At 42.3% G+C, this 20092-nt stretch overlaps 1 protein-coding gene across 1 annotated transcript in view; it reads right to left on the reverse strand.

Annotated features, from left to right (window-relative positions):
- The window catches only part of GRB10 (growth factor receptor bound protein 10), a 144833-nt gene that overhangs the window by 20195 nt on the left and 104546 nt on the right, over positions 1-20092 (reverse strand). Inside the window, exon 6 of the mRNA XM_058805251.1 lies at positions 3874-4030. Coding sequence (XP_058661234.1) covers positions 3874-4030 — 157 coding nt within the window. The remainder of the gene's footprint in view (positions 1-3873; positions 4031-20092) is intronic.

Genomic DNA, 20092 nt, shown 5'->3' on the forward strand with positions numbered 1-20092 from the left:
ATGTATTCTGTTACTACACCAAAACCCTTCTGAGATTTTGTGGTGATACTCCCACTGATTTAATGTTTATATTTTCATTTTGATGGTCAAAGCCATCTTGGAGAAAAGGTGCAGCATTTCATAACACGCGCATGTAAAAAAAAGAAACTAGTCCTGGTCAGTTTGCTATTACTTCATAGTAATACATACACTTGGGAAGTGCTTGGTAATTTGCACTTGGTTGGTACAAATGGGATGAACTTGACACTGAGCAACTCAGCCTCAGCCCTTCTTTGAGCTTTCTGCTACAAAACTAGAAGCACAGATGTCAGCCTGTTAAGTTCAGCTCAATAGGTCAGTCTGTCTTCAAGTGGCATTGCTGTTGAAGTGACCAGAAATGTGTGCTTCCAGTTTATCTGATAGGCTCCACTCAGTCTCCTCTGCATGCTTCCTGGAACAGACTTTTCCCCTACCCCACCCAAGTTAATCTGCATTATTATCAGAACTTCTACTGAACTGCAGCAGTGATACAAGGTGGGAAAAGGAGCTGGATTCCATCATGAACAACTCACAGGCATATCCCAAAATTCCCAATCAGAGAATCACTACAAATGACAGGTGGACCCCTGTATCAAAGAGCCTGCCCTGATATTGCATTTAAGCAAGCGCTGTGCTTAACTGTTCCACTTTTAATTTACTCATATTAAAAGAAATCAATGCACATTAACAAAATATCTAAGTACAAAACTGCAGCAATGCTTTCTTCTAACCCTCACATATTTCAGTCCTCTACATTCTCTCCTGCTTGAATTGTATTTAGTATGGTGTACAGTCAATTCTGGAACTCAAAAAATGAAGTGTGTAGGTAGGGAAGGATTCTTTCAGCGTCCAGGCAAATACAATAACATGAATGTTTTCATCATTATTATTTTTGTTAATGTCCAATACATAGCTCTCTGTTCTTGTCCTAAACTGATGATAGTTAAGTATGGAATAGAACATAGGGAGAATACCACATTTTATAAATGTGGTATTTATAAATATAGTTAGGTATACTTACAGTAGCAAATTAAATAATGGGACCAATTCAAATTTCATAGACTGCTTAAACATTGACTACAATGTGCTTTAGATATTAGTGGTACGGTGCAGCAGGAACCACTTTCAAATGTCAAATCAAGAAAGTCTGCTGGCAAATTGTCACACCACTGCTTCCAGTGAGAGCACAAATATTTTGTGCAGTCAAATAGCTGTTTAAAGTCATGTGTAAGCACACATTTTATTTGGAATGTACTTGGCTATGTGTGTGAAGTGAACAGTGAGGTGGAGGCTCCTTACAAAGTGGGACCTCAAAGACCAAAGCAATGATAAATATGCAGCTAGCATCAAAAATTTCATCTTGTCCTCAGTCTGTCCAATAGTAAAACAATGAATTGGTTCTGCAAACCAAGCTCTTTTGGAGAGTACTATTAGGCAAAATACAGGGAGGAAAAAAACATAGTGAACTAAATGAAGGAACTCCTCTCTTTTTGTGGGCTTCAAGACTACCACCCAGAGCATTAAGTCAGCAAGGATGTATTATATAAGAAATAATGTCTTCTAGAAACACACAATTCTGACTGCTCTTTAACCATATTTCTCTTGACACTATGTATTTATTCACCATTGTTTCATACTTATACTAGCAATCTTTTATCTAGAGGAACAAATATGGACCATCAGATGCCTGATAACTTCATCCAGGTTGCAGTCGCATTACTACCTTGATCTGACAGTCTCCAAAATACAGGAAAGCATGTAAGCTACAGAAGAGCTAGGAAGAAGCAGCCAAATAATAAAAAAATTCAAACTGCAACCAAAACTGGTGGAAGCATGAAAGTTGGTATTTAGAGTTTATTGAGTATGTATACTTAAGACCCCAAATTCAATAAACTGGATAATGTTGTCTCCTGTTAAATGAACTAATTTATTCCCTTTTCTGTCCTCATCCTTTCAAATACGTGAAATCTGTATAATTACATTTTTTAAAATTCTTTAAATATTTTTTGTCTTTTGGCTTTACACCCCCAAAGGATGCATTACTTCTCACACAGATCCACTTTGTGGCCTACAGGGGAGAGCCCTGGGGCCATCCCTGTGGAACCAAGTTTGGTGGCTGCTGAAGCCCCAACCTGCACACCCCACATCTCTGGGGGCCCGCTTTGTGCTTCAGTGTGAGACAGAGGTCCAAGGCAGGCAGGTCCCCATGTATATAAATGCAGCCCGATAAGTATCTTGCTCTTTTCCCATCATTGTTAATTACCAAGTTATTTGTGTGTAAACAGAAGCTTTTGATTTCCTAATCAGCCTCCTGCCCGATTCATTCAGAGATGTCACACACCAGAGTTTGACAGCACAATTAGTCACCATGGAAGCTATTGTGATGTCACAAACACTGAATTGTGGCATCATTGAATGAATCTGGCAGGAGAAGGATGTTGGTTACAAAGGAGAAGGCTTCTGTTTACACAATACCTTGGTAATCAGCAATGATGGGAAAGAGAATATAGAAAAAGAGAGCCTGGTAGTTTAATGAGCATTGATAAAACTGAATATTTGTAAAGGTTTTTGGAAGCGCATGTGGCGTATTAAGCTACAGAGATCAAGATTCTGTAATTTATACCTTAATTCTTCACCTCATCCTATGTCCTCAGAACTGAAAGTATATCACAGACACAGACCAGAGAGTGTTTCATGTTAATTTTTTCATATATTTCTACATTAGGAGAGATAATAAAACCATAAGCTAATCAGGATATCTTACATGTTTGGGATTTTTTTAAACTGTTAGTCCTCAGAGCAGTAAATTTATTAGTGTTTAACAGTACTGGTTTAGGGCATCACATTTCCAGCAAATAATTTCCTTTTTTTATTCGTAAGGGTTCTGAATTACATTTTTAGACATAAAACCCCCTCTGTTAGCTACAGATAGCATTCACAATTCCAGTGCTGGCGATTGCAGCTTATGATTTGCCTTCCTCTGTTTCTAGAAAAAACATTCCCCATGAAGTATATCGACTAATACTCCAAATGATACACTTTTTAAAGCGTTATTGTATGCCATGGAGAATTACAGATAGCGTTATCTGGGCGATACGCTGTTGCGAGCTGCACAGCAGAACCCTGTAACTAATCAGTGCCACAAAATAACAGGAAAAGCAAGACTGAATAACATGAGATCCTTTCAGGTACTGTAATTAAACCAATTCACGGCGTTATTTAATTCCCCACGGTTCTTCCTCTTGCTGCCTTCTTGAAACTGTAACCATGACACCTTAATTTCAATCAGGTGGAGGAGCTGCTGCCTGGAGAGCAGATACCACCGCTGGTCCAGAAATTGCCCATGGATTTGCGGGTGGTGCCACCATTTTTTCCCTGCCTGGAGTCAAGTTTAGCCAACCCCCTCCCCCACCTCAGCATGTCTAGCTTTCATGAGCATTACTGTAGGTATGTAAGGCTGAGTCTGTTCACCCAGGTCTCCCAGCTGGTGATGAGCTGAGCTGTTTCATAGGAGCGTACTCCAAGGATCAAGCTTAATTTGCCTAAGCTGTTTATTTGCAATAGCTTCAGACACAGCAATGTAGCAACAGAGCGCTAGAGTGAAGATTAGACAATTCTTCCTTTTTTTTTTTAATAATAAAAATACCAGAAGATGGGAAATAAGGGAAGGACTTTAAATGGTTTAAACGCTTAACACATCAAATTGTAATACACAGAAAGCATGTATGTGATTTCAGCTAATTGTACAAATACAAGCAGTGGAAAAGAAAACGTTCCGTCTGGAAGCACATTTATATGAATTACACATGTTTTATGTTCCCAGGTAACCATGCCACCCCTTTGACCATTCCCTACCTAATCCTAGGTGAGGGTGATGCTCCACTAGAGTCCAGCTGTTATCATCCACACAATGACTTTTGTAAACGAGCAGCTGACAGAGGTCCCTGGCTGTCATGTCTGCTAGAATCTCGACCACTTTGCTTGTTCCATCTTCACTAAAGACTTTTACATCCTGCAACATAAAGGGTACACTTACAGATCAACAGCTCTGAACATAGGCAAACCACACAGCTACTGTAGAAAAGCATCATCCTCTCGGTGTGAGGGTTCCAAGCACCTTGGTAGCCAGGACAAATGAAATGGATGATTCACTTTATAACACTTTCTCTCGATGCCCCTAGACCTATTTCCCCTCCCCCTCCCCAACACCTCCCTGCACTAAACAAAGATTCAGCAGGGTTAATATGACCACATACACAGGAAAAGTGAGAGAGCAGGTTCTGTATAGAGCTGTGTAAGGTAAGCAAACGTGAAACAATGTCGAGAGAGTACTTTGGCAACAGTGGGCGAGAGAAATCACATCCAGTCAAACACACACAGTTTTCATTGCGATCCCATCGGAGGCCTCTGAACATTCACAGAGGAGCAGGCCAAGACCCCAAAGATTAAAAATGGCTCTCTTGTTCCCCACTAACTTTTGATTGTTTCGTGTGGGGAAGTCCCATTCGCAGTCTCTGCCGGCAAATCAATTACCCAGCACAGTCCACACATTTCTCTCTCTGCCCTGACTTCTCTTTTGATCCTAGCCTGAAAGTAGTTTGAAACCAAACGTGCATACGCTGCGCATCCTAAATATCAACGGGGATGAGAGAACAAGTCAAGAGCCTTCTCCCCCACCTCCTGAATTATACAGATGCTTTCCTCTTTGCATTGTTCTGCTCAAGCGAGAGACACTTCCCGCAAAATTATTTCTCCGGGCAAATGTGCAGGTCCCAAATTTAAATCAACTCCCGTGTTTAAAACGCTCCGCATCCTAGCAAGAGAAGGAGAGTCTAACAAAAACCTGGAGGGTAATTCGATATGGAAAATCTTACCTCAACGGCACGTAAAAGGCAGCAGTCGGAAGAACAAGATGGCATTTTAAATGGGGATTGCCTCTTGAGAGTTAGTTCTCTGCCTCCGCCGACCCTCTGCAGCCTGCGGCTGGGCGCCCGGGGTGCCGGCGGCGTCAGGGGCGGCCGTACCCTACCTGTCACGTAGCCCCTGCTATGGGGACTGTTTCTGGGGAGGGAAACAACTCTGCCAGAGCTCCACTCAAAGGGTTACACGCAATCTTTGCGGTAGTGAATCAAACCACACTGTGCAGACCAATCCTAGCCCTCCCTCCGACTGATGTAATCATTTCCCACACACTATCAGACTTCCAAATTATTCCCGCCTCCCCCACCTCCCCCCCCCCCAAAAAAGAAAAAAAAAAAGGAATTACAAAGGAAATGTGGGGGTTTTTTTATGACGACCTCGGGGCGCTGGAGACCCCAGGGGCGGCGGCGGGGCGGGGCGTGGGGAGCCCGGCACGCGTGTGCCGCTGCTGCCCGGCGCCGGTGCCGGTCCCGCCCGCAGCCCGGCCTGCCCGCGCTGATGTCATCGATGCCTGCAACTTGGGCATTGAACTTCTTTCCCCGCCGCCGCTCCCCGCTCCCCGCTCCGGCTCCGCTCCGGGCCCCGGCGGTGCCACCGCGCCGCGGCCGGCGCCGCCCCCACCCCCCGCTGCCCCGGCTACGCACAAACTGGAGCCCGGCGAGGGAGGAGTTAAAGCCTCATCCAGCCCAAGTGACTCAAACCCGCGCGTTCAGGAAACGGCTTCATCTGACAGCAGGGATGAGCCAGCTCTTTCAGAAGTGGGCTCTGGAAAGGAGAGGAGGGGGAATCCCGGTTGCTCTGGGGAAGGCATGCGTGCTGTGCAATGTGTCGGCTGCACTCCTGCCAACGCTTCGCCAAGCCAGAGGCATCCTCATACACGCAGGAATTTGTTGGGCGTGGGGGTGCCCCCGTTTTCTGTCCTGCGGGCCAGTCTCTGCTGTGTGGCTGGCGCCGTGTCGCAGCAGAGCCCCGCATCGCACCGCAGCGGGACGGCCCGCTCCGGCACTCCCGGACGGGGGGACACGAGTGGATCGATGCCCGAGACAGCCGCGGGCATCGCACCGCAGTGTGCGGTGGGGAGCGCAGCTCTCGTCTTCCTCCCAGGATGGACAGGCACACCGAAAAGTCAGTACGCAACAAGACAGAAAGTAGCTATTCTGATTGTTTTAGTGGGGAATGGCAGGGACTAACACCCGCCTGATATTTTTTTTTTCTTCTACTTTTATAGTATAGCCATCGGACCGAAAAGTTGGTGGTGAAAGAATTCCGTTCTACCTTCAGCTTACTCTGCACGTAAGTGCACTTTCTGTATTGAAACTAAACTATTTTGGATGGATTTCCTGCCTCGGGAACCAACCTGGTGACATCATTCATTCATTCATTAGTCACGAGAAGCGCAGCCCTCTGCTCTCTGCCTCAGCTTTCACTGGGGTGCCCGAACCAGGAATACGCCACAGCAATCGCCACTTTGGCAACACCTGGAGGGCAAACCCCGCCTCTTCTCCTTTCGTGCAGGGAACAAGGCAGTGATACAGACAGCACCTGATCACTGTCAGTGCCAAGGCCCAGAAAAGGCAAAGCTGTTTTGCTGAGGGTGCCTCTCCAGCCCGTGCAGGTGGAAAAGACAGAGCTGTAAGACAACCACCACACTCTTCTCTGCTCCCAAGCATGGAAAGCCTTAATGCCGTGTGGCCACTGGAAGAAAGCTGCAGCTGTCTTTTATGCTCATTCATGCTGTGCTCTCTCAGTATGAAGTAAAGGAGTCAGGGGTACGTGTCCCACCCTCCCCCTCCCTGCCCAGAGTCTTAGCTCATGCTGATGCCAATGCCAGCCCCCCAGCATTTCAAACTACTGGATACCCAACACTGCAGTGTGGTGTACTCCTACTGTAATGCCATGTTCCCTCCTCCGGAGAGCCAGGCCCTGGAGGCAGCACCCACTATCCCCACACCACAGCCACTATGGAATTGGGTTACAAACATGGATATGTTCATTCATGGGACCAGACAGCCCTTGGGGTGTTAACAGGGCCCTTAAGGCACTCCAGGGAGTGGAGTGCAATGGGTGGGCAGCGTGAAGGCAGCAATGAGCAAGTAAACCTCACTGACTATTTATTAATAGTGCTGTGTTTGCCATCAAGGACAGTACAAGGCCATGTATCGCCACTGACATCACAGATATAAAACACTGCATCAGGAGGGGATGTAATGGCCTGGGCTGAACCCTGCCCCAGGGAACAGGAGAGAGGTAGAAGTGAGATGAAACCCTGTGCCTCTGCAGAGGCAGGAGTGCAGCAGCCCCTAAGAGGCTTGCATGGAAGGTAAGGGGATTTTATGCCCCCACACAACGCTGCACAGTTATGAAGTATAACCACAAATACGAAACCAGCTTGACGACAAAGCTTCACCTCCAACTTTCTGACAGTTTCTGTGACAAAAGACGCAGATAACAGCATTTCTGTATCATAGAGGGAACTGAATTTGAAGTCAATTGGTCAAATCCAATTTTCTCACTTTTCCTTTTTCTCTCTTTCTTTTTTCCTAAGGAAGCACCTCCCACTTTAAGGGCTCCCTATTCAAACTTCATCCAGCAGAAACACTGTTTCATTTCCAAAACTGATTTAGGGCTTATTATCTACAAAGGAAAACTAAGCAAGATTCACTCGAATAAAATACTCCAATAATGAAAACACTTAGCCTGATGAGAGGTTCAAAAAGTTAGTCTGACACTTTTGCACTGCATCCCTCTGAGAAATGCAGTGAAATGCAACAGCAGACTGCCTGCAACAGTGATTTACAAAAGGCCCTAATTACGTCAGCAGCACAAGGCACCTTCTATTCAAAATTAAGGTTAAGAATGCTAAGCCAACCAGAGCGCTATATTGGCTGAACATTCAGTGCTTTACAGCGCAAAGGAGCAGATAACAGACTGCACCATTGTTCTGGGAAGAAGTCTTCCCCCAAGCTTTTCTTTTCTTTCTTCTAAAGACAAAAAAGACTTTAAAAATTAAAAATTTAAAAGAACATTAATATTCATCACTTCAGAGGTTTCATATAATGGGTCGCATATCTTGAGTATCTTCATGGCTGCTTCATCTTCCAGCCTCAGTTCCTCAACCTCACTCAGTATTTTGTGTCTATCAAGTAATGCAAATACTTTAGGAATGTGAAGGGAAAAAAAAATACAACAAAAACAAGAAAACCCAGTCATGTGATGGTCACATCATTTTTTCTCCATTTCTTAAGCTATTTCTTTCCTTTTTCTTCAAAACAAAACCTATAACTATACACAATGATCACAGAAATTCACTCTTTTACATAATGTTATGCTAAAAATCTTCAGTGGCAAACAGATTTACATTCGCATTCTATAATCTGAAATTAAACAGCGTAATTTATATCAAGGTAGACCAACCCATGTTATCCTGGGCTATGACTCCAAACATCAGAAGGAAGCACCAGTCATCAGAAGGCCCTGTGACTGAAATCTAATAGATCAAAGGTTTCAGTACACTAGTTCTTTTAGAGCTTCTCTTTATAAGAGAAGTAGATCAGACTTCACAGAAAGCTATTAAAGTACACTGAAAAGTCATTACTGAGAACTGCACAAACAGAAAATCAGTCCAGCAAGTTTTGACTTCCATCCCCCAATTTCACTCATCAAGACTGTTCAGACAATCAGTGAGGTACATAGAAGGAAAATGGAACTGAAATCTTTGCACGTACCTTGTACAACTAGAAGCGCTATTTACTGCAGAAGGCACCCATGTACCAGGCAGGTACTTGCTATTTTCACCGGAACCCTGTTTTGATGAGATCTTTTTTCTAAAAGCTTTTTATAATCAAAGCTTATCAGCTCACAAGAGCAGAGTCAGAGTCACTGGAGGAATGAGGAAGCTTTCAATTAGGATCGGTCAACACAAAGCTACTGAAGACTCAAGCTCAGCCTGCAGGCTACCCTTGAACTGCTATTTTTCTGGTTGAAAAAGCAACAAATAAAGGAAGGTTTTGCTTCCTAAAGTTACAAACCTTTGAAAAAGAAAGGCCTCTAAGCATGCTCTGTGCACACCTGACAAGGTAAGCAACTCAGTCAACCACATCTACATGCTGGAGCACCAGCCAGTCCCCCTTTACTTGCCCAGCAGCATTAAGGAAGCTTTATAAGACATGGAAAATTCAGCTGCTGCAATGAAATAAATATATAGGTCAACCCTATGGCTCTTTTTGCCTTCTCTGTTGCTTCCTGCTTATGCAGGAAAATAGCCCTTCAGACAAACAGCAGTGGCAACAGCAATACAACGTGGATAAGATCACTTAGACACAAGGCATCAGATAGTACTTCCTTATAAAAGAAAAAATCCTGTGAGGTATTTGATCATTGTTTTTTTCCTCCATACACATACACATAAAACCCTTGGAAATGCTGAGGTTAAGGTTCTCATAGCAACATTAACTCTCTCCTCTGGCATACACTATATTTAGGTACACATTTAAAAGCCTATGAACAACAAATGAGAACAACTGCTGTACGATCAAGATCTTAGTCTATGACTTTCATATTCAGAACAGTAACCTCAAAACAAAATCCCACAAAGCCCTGCTTTAGTTGGCTGTGTTTCAAAATGCTCATTCTGTCCCCCTTCACTGGGCTACTGAATTTTAAACCCATTTCCAAGAGTCAGAGAAATAACCTGACCTGAAGGGGAATCATATAATCCTTATGTTCAGTGCTCATCAAAACCAATACTGATGTCATAAACTCCATGAGGGTTGTACCAGCAAGAGAGGTTTTGGGAATCATAGAGATGGGCAGGGCAGGATTAGTGCTGGGTGCCAGTCAGCATTGGCATTGGGAAGGTTAGCTCGTCTGAAGCCATCATGTATGGACACCCAGTCACCAGTGCACCCAGTAACTTTGGGGTTACATTCTTTGTGAAAGTAAGGGAGAGAGATGGAGCAGGTTACTATCTAAAGCACATGACAAAGGCTCCTGATTCTGGACGAAAGATGGATGCTGTAAGCCATGTTGGCTGAATTCAGGCCACTGTATCAAGCAAACATTTCTCTGCACTATTTACATCACAGTTTAACCCCAGCCAGCAGCTCAGCCCAACACAGCTGCTCACTTACTGCCCCCAGTGGGGTGGGGGAGAGAATTGGAGGGAATAAAATTAGAAAACTGATGGGCTGAGACAAAGACAGTTTAATCAGGAAAGCAAAAGCCATGCACATGAGCAAAGCGAAACATGAAATTCATTCCCCACTTTCCATGGGCAGGCAGGTGTTGAGCCATCACCAGGAAAGCCAATCATGAGTAATGGTGATTTGGGAAGATTAAAAATCATCACTTCCAACGTCCCCTGCCTTGTCCCATCCTTCTTCTCTCCCCAGCTTCATAGGTCAAACATGATTCCAATGATTCCAAATGGTGCAGGATTTCCCCTGGGTTAGTTGGGGTCAGCTGTCCTGACTTTGCCCCCTTGAGCTTCTTGTGTTCCACTCCCTTCCTTGCTGGAGGGACGGGGTGAGGACCAGAAACGACCTTGGCTCTGTAAGCACTGCTGAGCAGTGACTAAAACATCTCTGGAATTATCAACACAGCTTGCATCATAAATCCAAAACATGGCCCCATACCAGCTACTATGAAGAAAATTGACTCTACCCCAGTCAAAACTAGCACAATTACACACTGCAATTATTGACATTTGAGCTTTAAGAAATAAACAAAGTGTGTTATGTTGCATGTATACAAAGCACGTTTAGAGGAACATACAATGAGCACATGTGGGGAATATACAATGAGCACATGTGGGGTATTACTGAAGTTTAAAATAGAAATATTGTAATAGCAAGCCAAAGCTTTTCCTCCTCTAATTCAAAACTGCATGCGAAAATGATTATTTTTTCTGTAGGCATTGAATTATCTGGTTCTATCTTCTCAAAACTTAAAATATTTCTTAAATCTAAAAGTATTGCTCTCTGTATAGGTTTAGCATTGTATAGCAACTGCACTGAAGTATCTTCAAAAATCTCAGCTATTTATATACAACTGTGCAGAGCACATTTTCAAGACATAACCACTGCCTGCATGAACAAAAGATTTATTTCAACGTGTATGCACATACTTAGAGGCTGAAGGTTTGGAAACTGTAAGCTGCTACCCTGTAATTTCCATATTTTAAAAATAAATAGCGAAATGCAGTTTTAAGTGATACATACCTACATACAGACAACACATCAATTTTGTGACAGCATTCCCAAAAGCTGTTTCAACTCTTTCCCACTTCGGTTTAATGTTCAGATGTTCAGATAGATCATTTGACCTGTTTGACATTTTCACATCTTCCCACTCAATTCCTCATTTGCCTCTCATTTTTAGGTAAAAGAAAGAAGAAAGACTTTTTCTATCCTTCTAAGAGTAACAATAGGCCTTTTATGAATTTTGCTGAAGCTTCAGGGTACTTGCAGAATGCTAGAAGAGAGAAGGCTTGGGAAGCAGTTTGTATAGGCTTTGACAGTCCACACCAGCAGGAAGGGAGTGCAGCGACAGCCAGCTCACTCAGTCCTGGATCTGGGGGTCCAGACTGTTCCAGCATTTTCTGTTAGTTTTGACTCTAAGTCTGTAAATGTGCTCCCTTCTCTCTCCACACAGCTCCTCCTAACAGCAATTGCTTTTTATGCAAAAATCCTTTCTGGTTTCAAGATCCTTTACATACATTAAAAAAGACAGTTACAGACACTGTTACATTCTTTTGATTATGTAATGAAAGGCATTAAATTATTTTGCTGGCACTAACCTTTATCTTTCATATATTTTATTGTGCAATTTATCCCTAGATAGCTTGCAATTCTCCTCAGCTGTGCTTACAGAATGCATTATTTATTGTCTGAATTTGCTCCAAGAGCAAGGTTTAGTACAAAACTTCTTGCAAACACAATTTAAATCACTAACAACACTAGAAAGGGCAATATAAAGAAAAACCATAATAATTTCTTGATTAAATCCTTAAGTAACCAAGCTAGTTACTGAGTATTTTAAATTGCTTTGCCATTATAAATTACTCTGTAGAAAAGGAATTATTACCACATCTTCCTTGCTGCACAGGCTTCCAACCACAAGAACCACATTAATTTGGAGCTTGGCAAAGGGCGCAACAAGGCTCCAGGGAGCAGCTTCCCATTGGATTTAGGAAAGTGATACAGATCCCCAAGATTTGGATGGCTCTTTCTTTCCCAGTAGGACACTGTGACAACAGCAGCTGAGGTCCTTGTCATCTAGGGCCCAGGCCACCCTATGAGCCAAAAACCCCTTCTAGCACAGGGCTCAGCAACGTGCACTTGGCTTCTCACTTGGATTTACGATTATCCAAGCAGAACTTCTGTGTGGGTAGGCCACAAACCCTCCTTCCCTTCCATGTTTTTCTCGGGAGAGAGGAGCAGAGAGGCTGCAGAGCAGACAACGGAACACCTTTAAGGGCTGCACACACACCTAGGCCTGGCTCCAGCACTCTATTTGCATTTACAGGTCCAGCCACATATTACTGGGAAAGGGACCAGAGATTGCTTTCAAAGATGTCTTTGGAGGCTGAGGATTGGCATTTGAAAATGTATGTATTTTTAATGCATGGGAAAACCTTTGGGGTGCTGACTGTCTCTTATGTGATAAAATGGGATCTTGGGTTTAGATTGTGGTTGATGTAGTAACAGAAATAGAACAAAACCAGCAGCCCAACAATAGGGGAACAATTTGCCAAATAAACTGTATTTGGAATGGCCAGACACAACAAAACAAACACGTTATTTTAGGAATGAATAGTTATGAAATTTGTCTTGCACAAATGCAATTCAATTTACCTAGTCTGGTAGCAGAGGAATCTAAGCTAGCATTAAGATGTAGGGTTGAACAGAAATTAAACTTAGAATGCAATACAGGGTAAGACAAAGATAGACCCTCTTCCCACTCCTGTGTCTTCCTCCATCCTCCCAAAAAAGTAATCACAAGGAGTGAAAAAGCCAAGGATTTAAGGACTTGTGAATCTGTTCCCCAGTGCTTGCAAGAGCACAGCTCCTAAGGTTTCCTCTGCAACCCTGAGGGCTAAATGAATTTTTAAAATTAATGAAAACAAGTTCTTAGCTGAAGCCCCAACTCCTAGACGCGCTAGCATTGACTTCAGCAGCATGAAAAGAGTTTTCAGAAACAGCTACAGTGGCACAGTAGATTAAAAAAAAAAAAAAGGAAAAAAAATCAATTATCCATCTTTACAAGAGTTCCTTTATTCCTCACACACACACAGGGACACACACATCCTGATGAAGCAATGACATCCTAGAACAGGAAGTTACACCAAAGATGCCAGGAGAAAGGGAGAGAAAGCAAAACAAAAGAAACTTTTAAAGAAAAACCTCTATGAATTCAACATGCAAAGCCTCATATGAGAAGAATCAAGGATGATATGTCACATGGAGACAAAATACAAGGACTACAACCAAAGCGTGAAACTATGAAGATGAGAATAACTTAGGACAGTGAAAAAAATAATGGAAGCGACTGGGGAAAAAAAAAAAAGGCAAAACATGAAGAAAGGCTCCTCATGAAAACTGACCATAACCTACAGGCACTCAAGGAAATGATGGCCATTTAAAGAATAAACACTCTACAAAATTTACAGCACAATGGCTTCCATGCACCGAAAATCCCAAAAGCTCAAGCGCTATTGGAAATACAAATTTCCCGCACTCCGACAGCATCGGGCACAACGCGCCATCGGTTTTTGCGAGCGGGCTGAGCTCACTCTGCTCTGGCAGCAGCAGCAGGGTGCTTTGTAAGGAGAGGGTGACAGGCTGAGCTCCAGCAGCATGGCAGAGCATCCCTAATGCCATCAGCTGCCTCTGTTCCCTACAGTACTCAGCAATATTGCCTCACTTCCCGTCTCCCAAGGCACCGGCTCGGGAAGCCGGCGATTCCAAGCAGCGAGTATCAACTAATTGTTGCTGCCTGCAACGTTCAGGATGTTTTATGGGTCAGTTTGTCACATGCACATAATAAATGCTTTTAACAGAGCTGCTCTCATTGGGTGGGGAGGGGATTTCTGTGCAACTGTGTAAGCATCGATTGTGTGGCCAGAATTAACCCCCTGCAGATCTTTACCCAGGAAAAGGTATGTCAATGGAAGAAGAGAGCTTATGTTATCCTCTCCCCAGCTCTCATTTTCAGTGATTTCTTTAATAGGGAGAAAACTGTTCCATGAAACTGCTCTGCTGTTTAACTTCTGGTAAATTTAAGTATCAGAGGAAAATAATGGTGTGATATAGCAAAAGTTTCCAGGGCTGATGTAAGATCTAGGGTTATGGCACCACAATTAAGCTGGATATTCTCTCTTGAATGCAGCTAGCCCCATGCAAATCTCACTCTCATCCAACCTGCAAAGAATTATTTATTTTCAGAGGAAATAAAGAGAGAAAAATATTGGCATAAATCAAAAAACAATAATACAAGAGATTTATTAGCATGCAGTAATTTTGGGGTGGGGTAATTAGCATTACCCCACCCCAAAATACTTCATGTAGAGATCCAAGGTACCAAGAAATTTTTCATCTTTCTCACTGCTCTGTTTCACTGCTGCACCCATCCACCCGTGCACACTATAGGAAGATCAACTCTCAAGTTTAAGTCCACAGCAAGCATCTCTAACTTATCTATTTCCAAGTTCCCTCTCCAGGACTTGCTTGAGACCACTTTGCACACCCCTTCCTATGAGTACGGGCACCACAAACAAAAAAACAAACACAAAAAAGCCCCACACAACCCAACCCTTTGCTTAGCTTACAGGGACAAATTCCCTGCTGCCATGGTTACCACTCCAACTTCTCCTGTGGAACTAGAAATAAAAAAAAAAAAAAAAAATTAAAAGAAAAAAAAAAAAACTTCCCTGAGAACAGACGGCTATATGTTAGCTCTCCCTCCCCTCACTCATCATTGTTAGCCACTAAATCAGCTACATCTGGCATATTTAATTTGGACTAAATAAAATGTCACTAATTAAAAAGATGCCGAACAAGCAATCCATGACATTATAGAAACAGCTTGGTATTCAGCCTATTATGAACTGAAAGGAATCAACCAGTTTTTACCAAAAGCTGAGAAACAAAGGCAACTAAATGGTCCTCTATACAATCCCACTCACAACAATGTCCTCCAGCTCTCCCCTATCATCTACATGTACTGGGGTTTCCAGGCATTAATTCCTGGAGCAGCAGTGGCTCAAAAGTGAAGTAGTTAGCTCATTATAGACTGTATAATATGGATTGAAGTCTGCAGCATTTATGCCAACTTTTAAAAAGAAGGTTACTTTGCTAAAGCGACAATAAGTAAGACATTCAGCAGGCACACACACAAGCTGCTTTAAAGGACCTGTGGCCACAGAGTGGATGAACAGTAATAGCCTCTCCCCTCTTATGTTCTCCCCAGTTACCAGCAGCCTGATTTGAAGTATCACAGACTGCTCCATCCTTCCTCTCTGGCAGCTCCTCTCTTCAGCCTGTTCCTGAGGATTAACACGTCAGCTCTGCATCTCCTGCTGCAGGTCACAGTGCAGAGATGTGAGTGCTGCTTTGTACCAACACCTACTCCAGAGCAGCTCCTCTCACCCTGACATCAACACACCCTCCCCACCCTGTCCTTCCCATCATACTACACGCATCTTTCTCCTTTGCTGCTACATCATTATCAGTATTCCACTGCTGCTTATCAAACAGATTTCAGTGCAAAGCTGCACTGAATCATATAAACCTCTTTTCACAGCCCTTAAATGTTTTCCATCATCTTTTTTGCCAACTGGTAATCTTTCATTCTATCCCTTGTGACTAGTTGAATAAGCATTTGAGTGACGTTAGTTTTTCGTGCCTCTGAGGCTGAGGATTTCCCAAGAGAACAGATTATCTTCTAAGTGCTCTGGTCCAGGTTCTCATAATTTATAAATCAGATGACTGGCTCCTCTATTTTTACTGATATATGACATAGAACACATATTTAGATGTACTTTGATTGCCATTGTTCAATTTCAGTACTATTCATAATAAAATAAAATCCAAACATTTAACACAGAAATCCCTCCACTAAAGTAAATTTTAATAGAATTCTTACAAGATATTCAAGCGTATTATGTTGGTAATGCTAGCACATGCCAGGCAAGCAAAAATATTGCTCTTAGAAACTCAGTAGTTATAAATTAATTAACAGAGAGCTTTACCCTCGTAACTCCAAACTTTATTATTAAGGACATGAGACAGAGATGATATGTTTCAAGATTGACACACCTTTAACTGCTTTTTGGGCTGAAGGTTTTTTTTTTTTCATTATTAAAGTTTAGGAACAATTACAGGCTCACATAGGGTTGAGCGATGGAAGGGATCTCTGGAGGTTATCTGATCCTCCCTGTAACCCAAGCAGAGTCACCTAGAGCCTTTTCTTGGGACAGTGTCCAGGTGCCTTGGAGTATTTCCAAGGACAGAGATTCACAACCTCTCTGGCTGTGGCTGAGAGCACTCAGTCACCCTCACAAGTCAAAAGCGTTGCCTCACATTCAGAGGGAACATCCTGTGTTTCCACCTGTGCCCGTACCTGGGGACCACTGGAAAGAGCCTGGTCTGTCCTCTTTGCACCCTCCTTCAAGGTAATTATGCACATTCATAAGATGCTCCTGAGCTTTCTCTTTTCACGCTGAGCAGTCCCAGCTCTCTCTGCCTTTCCTCAGAGCACAGATTCTCTGGTGCCCCTATCATCTCTCCAGGCCTTTGTTGGATGTTCTCCAGTATGCCCATGTCTCTCTTGCGCTGGGGAGCCCAGAGCTGGACTCAGCACTCCACATGTGGCCTCATTAGTGCCGAATAAACCTCCCTTAACCCGCTGGCGATGCTTTGCCTACGGCAGCCCAGGATATCATCAGCCTTCTTGGCAGCAAGGGCACGTTGTTGGTTCACATTCAACCTGGAATCCATCAGGACCCCCAGGTCCTTTTCTGCCAAGCTGTTTTCCAGCTGGGTGACTCCCAGCATGGCCCCTGGGGTTGCTCCTCCAAAGGTGCAGGACTTTACACTTGCCCTTGTTAAACTTCATGAGCTTTCCTACAGCCCATTTCTCTAGCCTCCAAGCTCTTATACAGATGAGAAAAGTTATATAACCATGACATTAACTAAAAGCATAAAGAAGATCTAGTTTGATCACAGTTCAGGAGCCCTAGATGGGTCTTTTTGTAGGATTCTTCATCACTATTTTCCCGAGCCAAGCCAAAGTGGTTGAAGCTCCCTTTAAGTTGGTGTTATGGTCTGTTTGTCAAAGGCTGATGAACTTCACAGCGTAGGTATAAATATGAAGTTCTGTGCTGAAATCAATGTCATGATAAAAAAATGCTTCCTCATATAGAACTAGATAACATAATGCCAGAGATCCGATGCCAAAGGCTGCATGAAAGAAAATGCTACTTCTTCATTCAGCATCTGCTTCAGATTATTTTACATGGAAGTCACTGCTGCTCTGAAGCTGTCAAGGCACAGTCAGCTTCCAATTAAGCTATCTTATCTTTGAAGTTAATTGGAAGCAAAGCTTTCTCTTCCCTATAGGCATCCCCCTACAAGCAGGTAATCTGAGATAATTTCCAAACATATTCATTCTGTGCTGTCCACCCAATTAAATATCTTACACAAATGCAATCGAAGAGCCTTCTCTCTAATTGAAAAGTTTATGCAACAATTTTCATGAGGATCCCATTAAACATTTAAAATGATTACTTGTATTAAAAAGACAATTATATTCAAATAGCTCACATGCCTAGTTTCTTTGTTTAGTGCAAGCAAAAGGATATGAAAAAAATCACAAGAGGAAAAGAGCAAACATTGGGTGAATCTTTTAAGAGAACAGACACCCTCTAGAAACCAATTCTGCATGATATTAAGTGGGAAATCTTTTAACAGTGGCCTTTCTACTGTAGCTGATCATAGAGAAACCAACCATTTCCAAGACTCCAAAAGGCAATGACAAGGGAGCTGACTCTGTATTTTTACGTGCTATAGATAACACATAAATACCATTACCTACAAGCACGCTTCCTTCTGCCCCTTTCTCCCCTCCCTAAATTATTGTCAAGGGGTTAAAGAAATCCACCATGCAGAGATACCAGTAACTTTATCTCTGTCCTGGCACAAATGATAATTTTTTTTTCTCCAAGGATTTTGATGGCTCTGTATTTATATCATGGATCTTCTTTAGGATTATGCTAGAAAAAAATCTGGGTCATTGAAACTTTCTTGAACTGAACCACTGAGAAAATGAAAGAGAATATAAAAGCACTGGTGTCAGGTTTATTAAAGGAAAATGCCTTTTCCCAAGCTCATTTTTTCCCCCCAGATTGACTGGAAGAAGGTAGATAACCCTTTGGACATCTTTCTTATTCTGAAGTTTCTATTTCCATGAGTGCATAATTCCATTCCCTGTCAAAATAAAACATTTTTTAAAATACTGTGCACTTGGCTCACAGACCCAGTGACATAAGTTTAAGAAAGCTAGCCTCAAAAGGGAAAAGTACAATTTAGATCAATATATAAGGGAAGATATGTGAACATCTCAGGACCTTATGGTCCTGGGCAAGATAAAAATTTAATAGTCTCTTCTAGACAAAACTTGAATCAAATATATTTCAACATAAACAGTGTTTTCCTTTTCCCTTCTTTCCGCAAACAGCAGCTTGGGTTTGATACAAATCTGAATACTAAGATCTGCTTCCCTTATCTCTATGCTTATTGCAGTCTTGTATTTATGCAAATGAATAACATACACTTAAATATCATTCTGTACACTTCAAATTTCAACATCTAATTCTTCCATTCAATTGCCATGTAGAATTTCATAGGTTAAATACATAGTTGTACATAAGAAAACTAATTTATTTTGAAGTGTCCTTTAAAAACATATTGTATTAATAAATGGCAATAATAGTATTAACTATTAATTAATAATTCATTTCTAACTGTGTCAAACCAAATCTGCTGACTTCAGCAAATCTCACTACTTACCACTTTCAATTCATTCATGGAGAGACAATTCTACACATAAGAAAAACTTTACTGCCTTTTCAAGCTTCAGAAGGTTGGTGGCTTTGGGTGGTGGCAGAGCTTAAGGCTTCTTACTGTAGGAACATCTATCTTGCCTTTTGTACAGCATAGAAATGTGTCACAACACTTGCTTCTTCCACAACTCCCCCATCTTCCTGCACAAGATTATACATGGCAAAAGCAGAAATTTTTTGCTCCCTGCAGAGTAATAACAAAAAATACTCTGTACTGAAACTATTTTTGGTTCAACTGTTGCTTATACACTCTTCAACATAACTGACACTGATCAGACCTAAAGTGTAACTCATAATAAGTAAGTGGGTTTGTGAATTTGTTCCCAGAGTTCTGTAGATTCTTCTTTCAGTGAACCCAAGGTTGCTTGGCTCACATCAACCAAGGCTTTGCCAACCCGTGCACCGTAGGAATTGTACTTTTTAAAGCATAAAAAAATAGCTAGTGCATTAATTTCCTTCAGCTACACCATGAAAACCCTGTTTAAAGAAGAAGTGAAAAGGTTCATTCTCTTCAAGTGTGATGTAACACACTTCCCTTCCACGGACAGTGCCTCGTTAAGCCAAACGCCTTAATCTTCTCTGCAGACACCATTATTTTCCACATGTACAGAGTGGGTTAGATAAATTACCAGGTAGCCTCATTCAACATGGAAAGTACCTTGAGATGACAAATTCAGCATGTTTAGTTAGCTAAATCATCCAAAAGAGATCTTAATGACTTTGATTGTCCATAAAGAGGTTAATCAGTTAACTGGGGAAATTAAACCTCCATCCTTTTCACAAACCAACTTGAGTTTCTTGCATTTGTTCTTCTACACAAAACAAGAGCTAAGGGTAGCTTTCCCTAGTACAAAATCAGAAAGCAAATCAAAGGTAAATTACTTTCTGAAATGGCAGTCCAGTTCCTCAACCCTCTCCCTTAGAAACTCCTGCTATTGCTCCCCTCTCCCCTCAGGGCTTACTGGCTCTTGAAGAAGAAATACTTCCCCAGCCCAGATTCCAATTTGTTACTAAATTTTCTTTTTTTTCAAAAAT

Source organism: Ammospiza caudacuta, chromosome 1 (assembly GCF_027887145.1).
Source record: "Ammospiza caudacuta isolate bAmmCau1 chromosome 1, bAmmCau1.pri, whole genome shotgun sequence".
In the NCBI taxonomy this organism is placed as follows: domain Eukaryota; kingdom Metazoa; phylum Chordata; class Aves; order Passeriformes; family Passerellidae; genus Ammospiza; species Ammospiza caudacuta.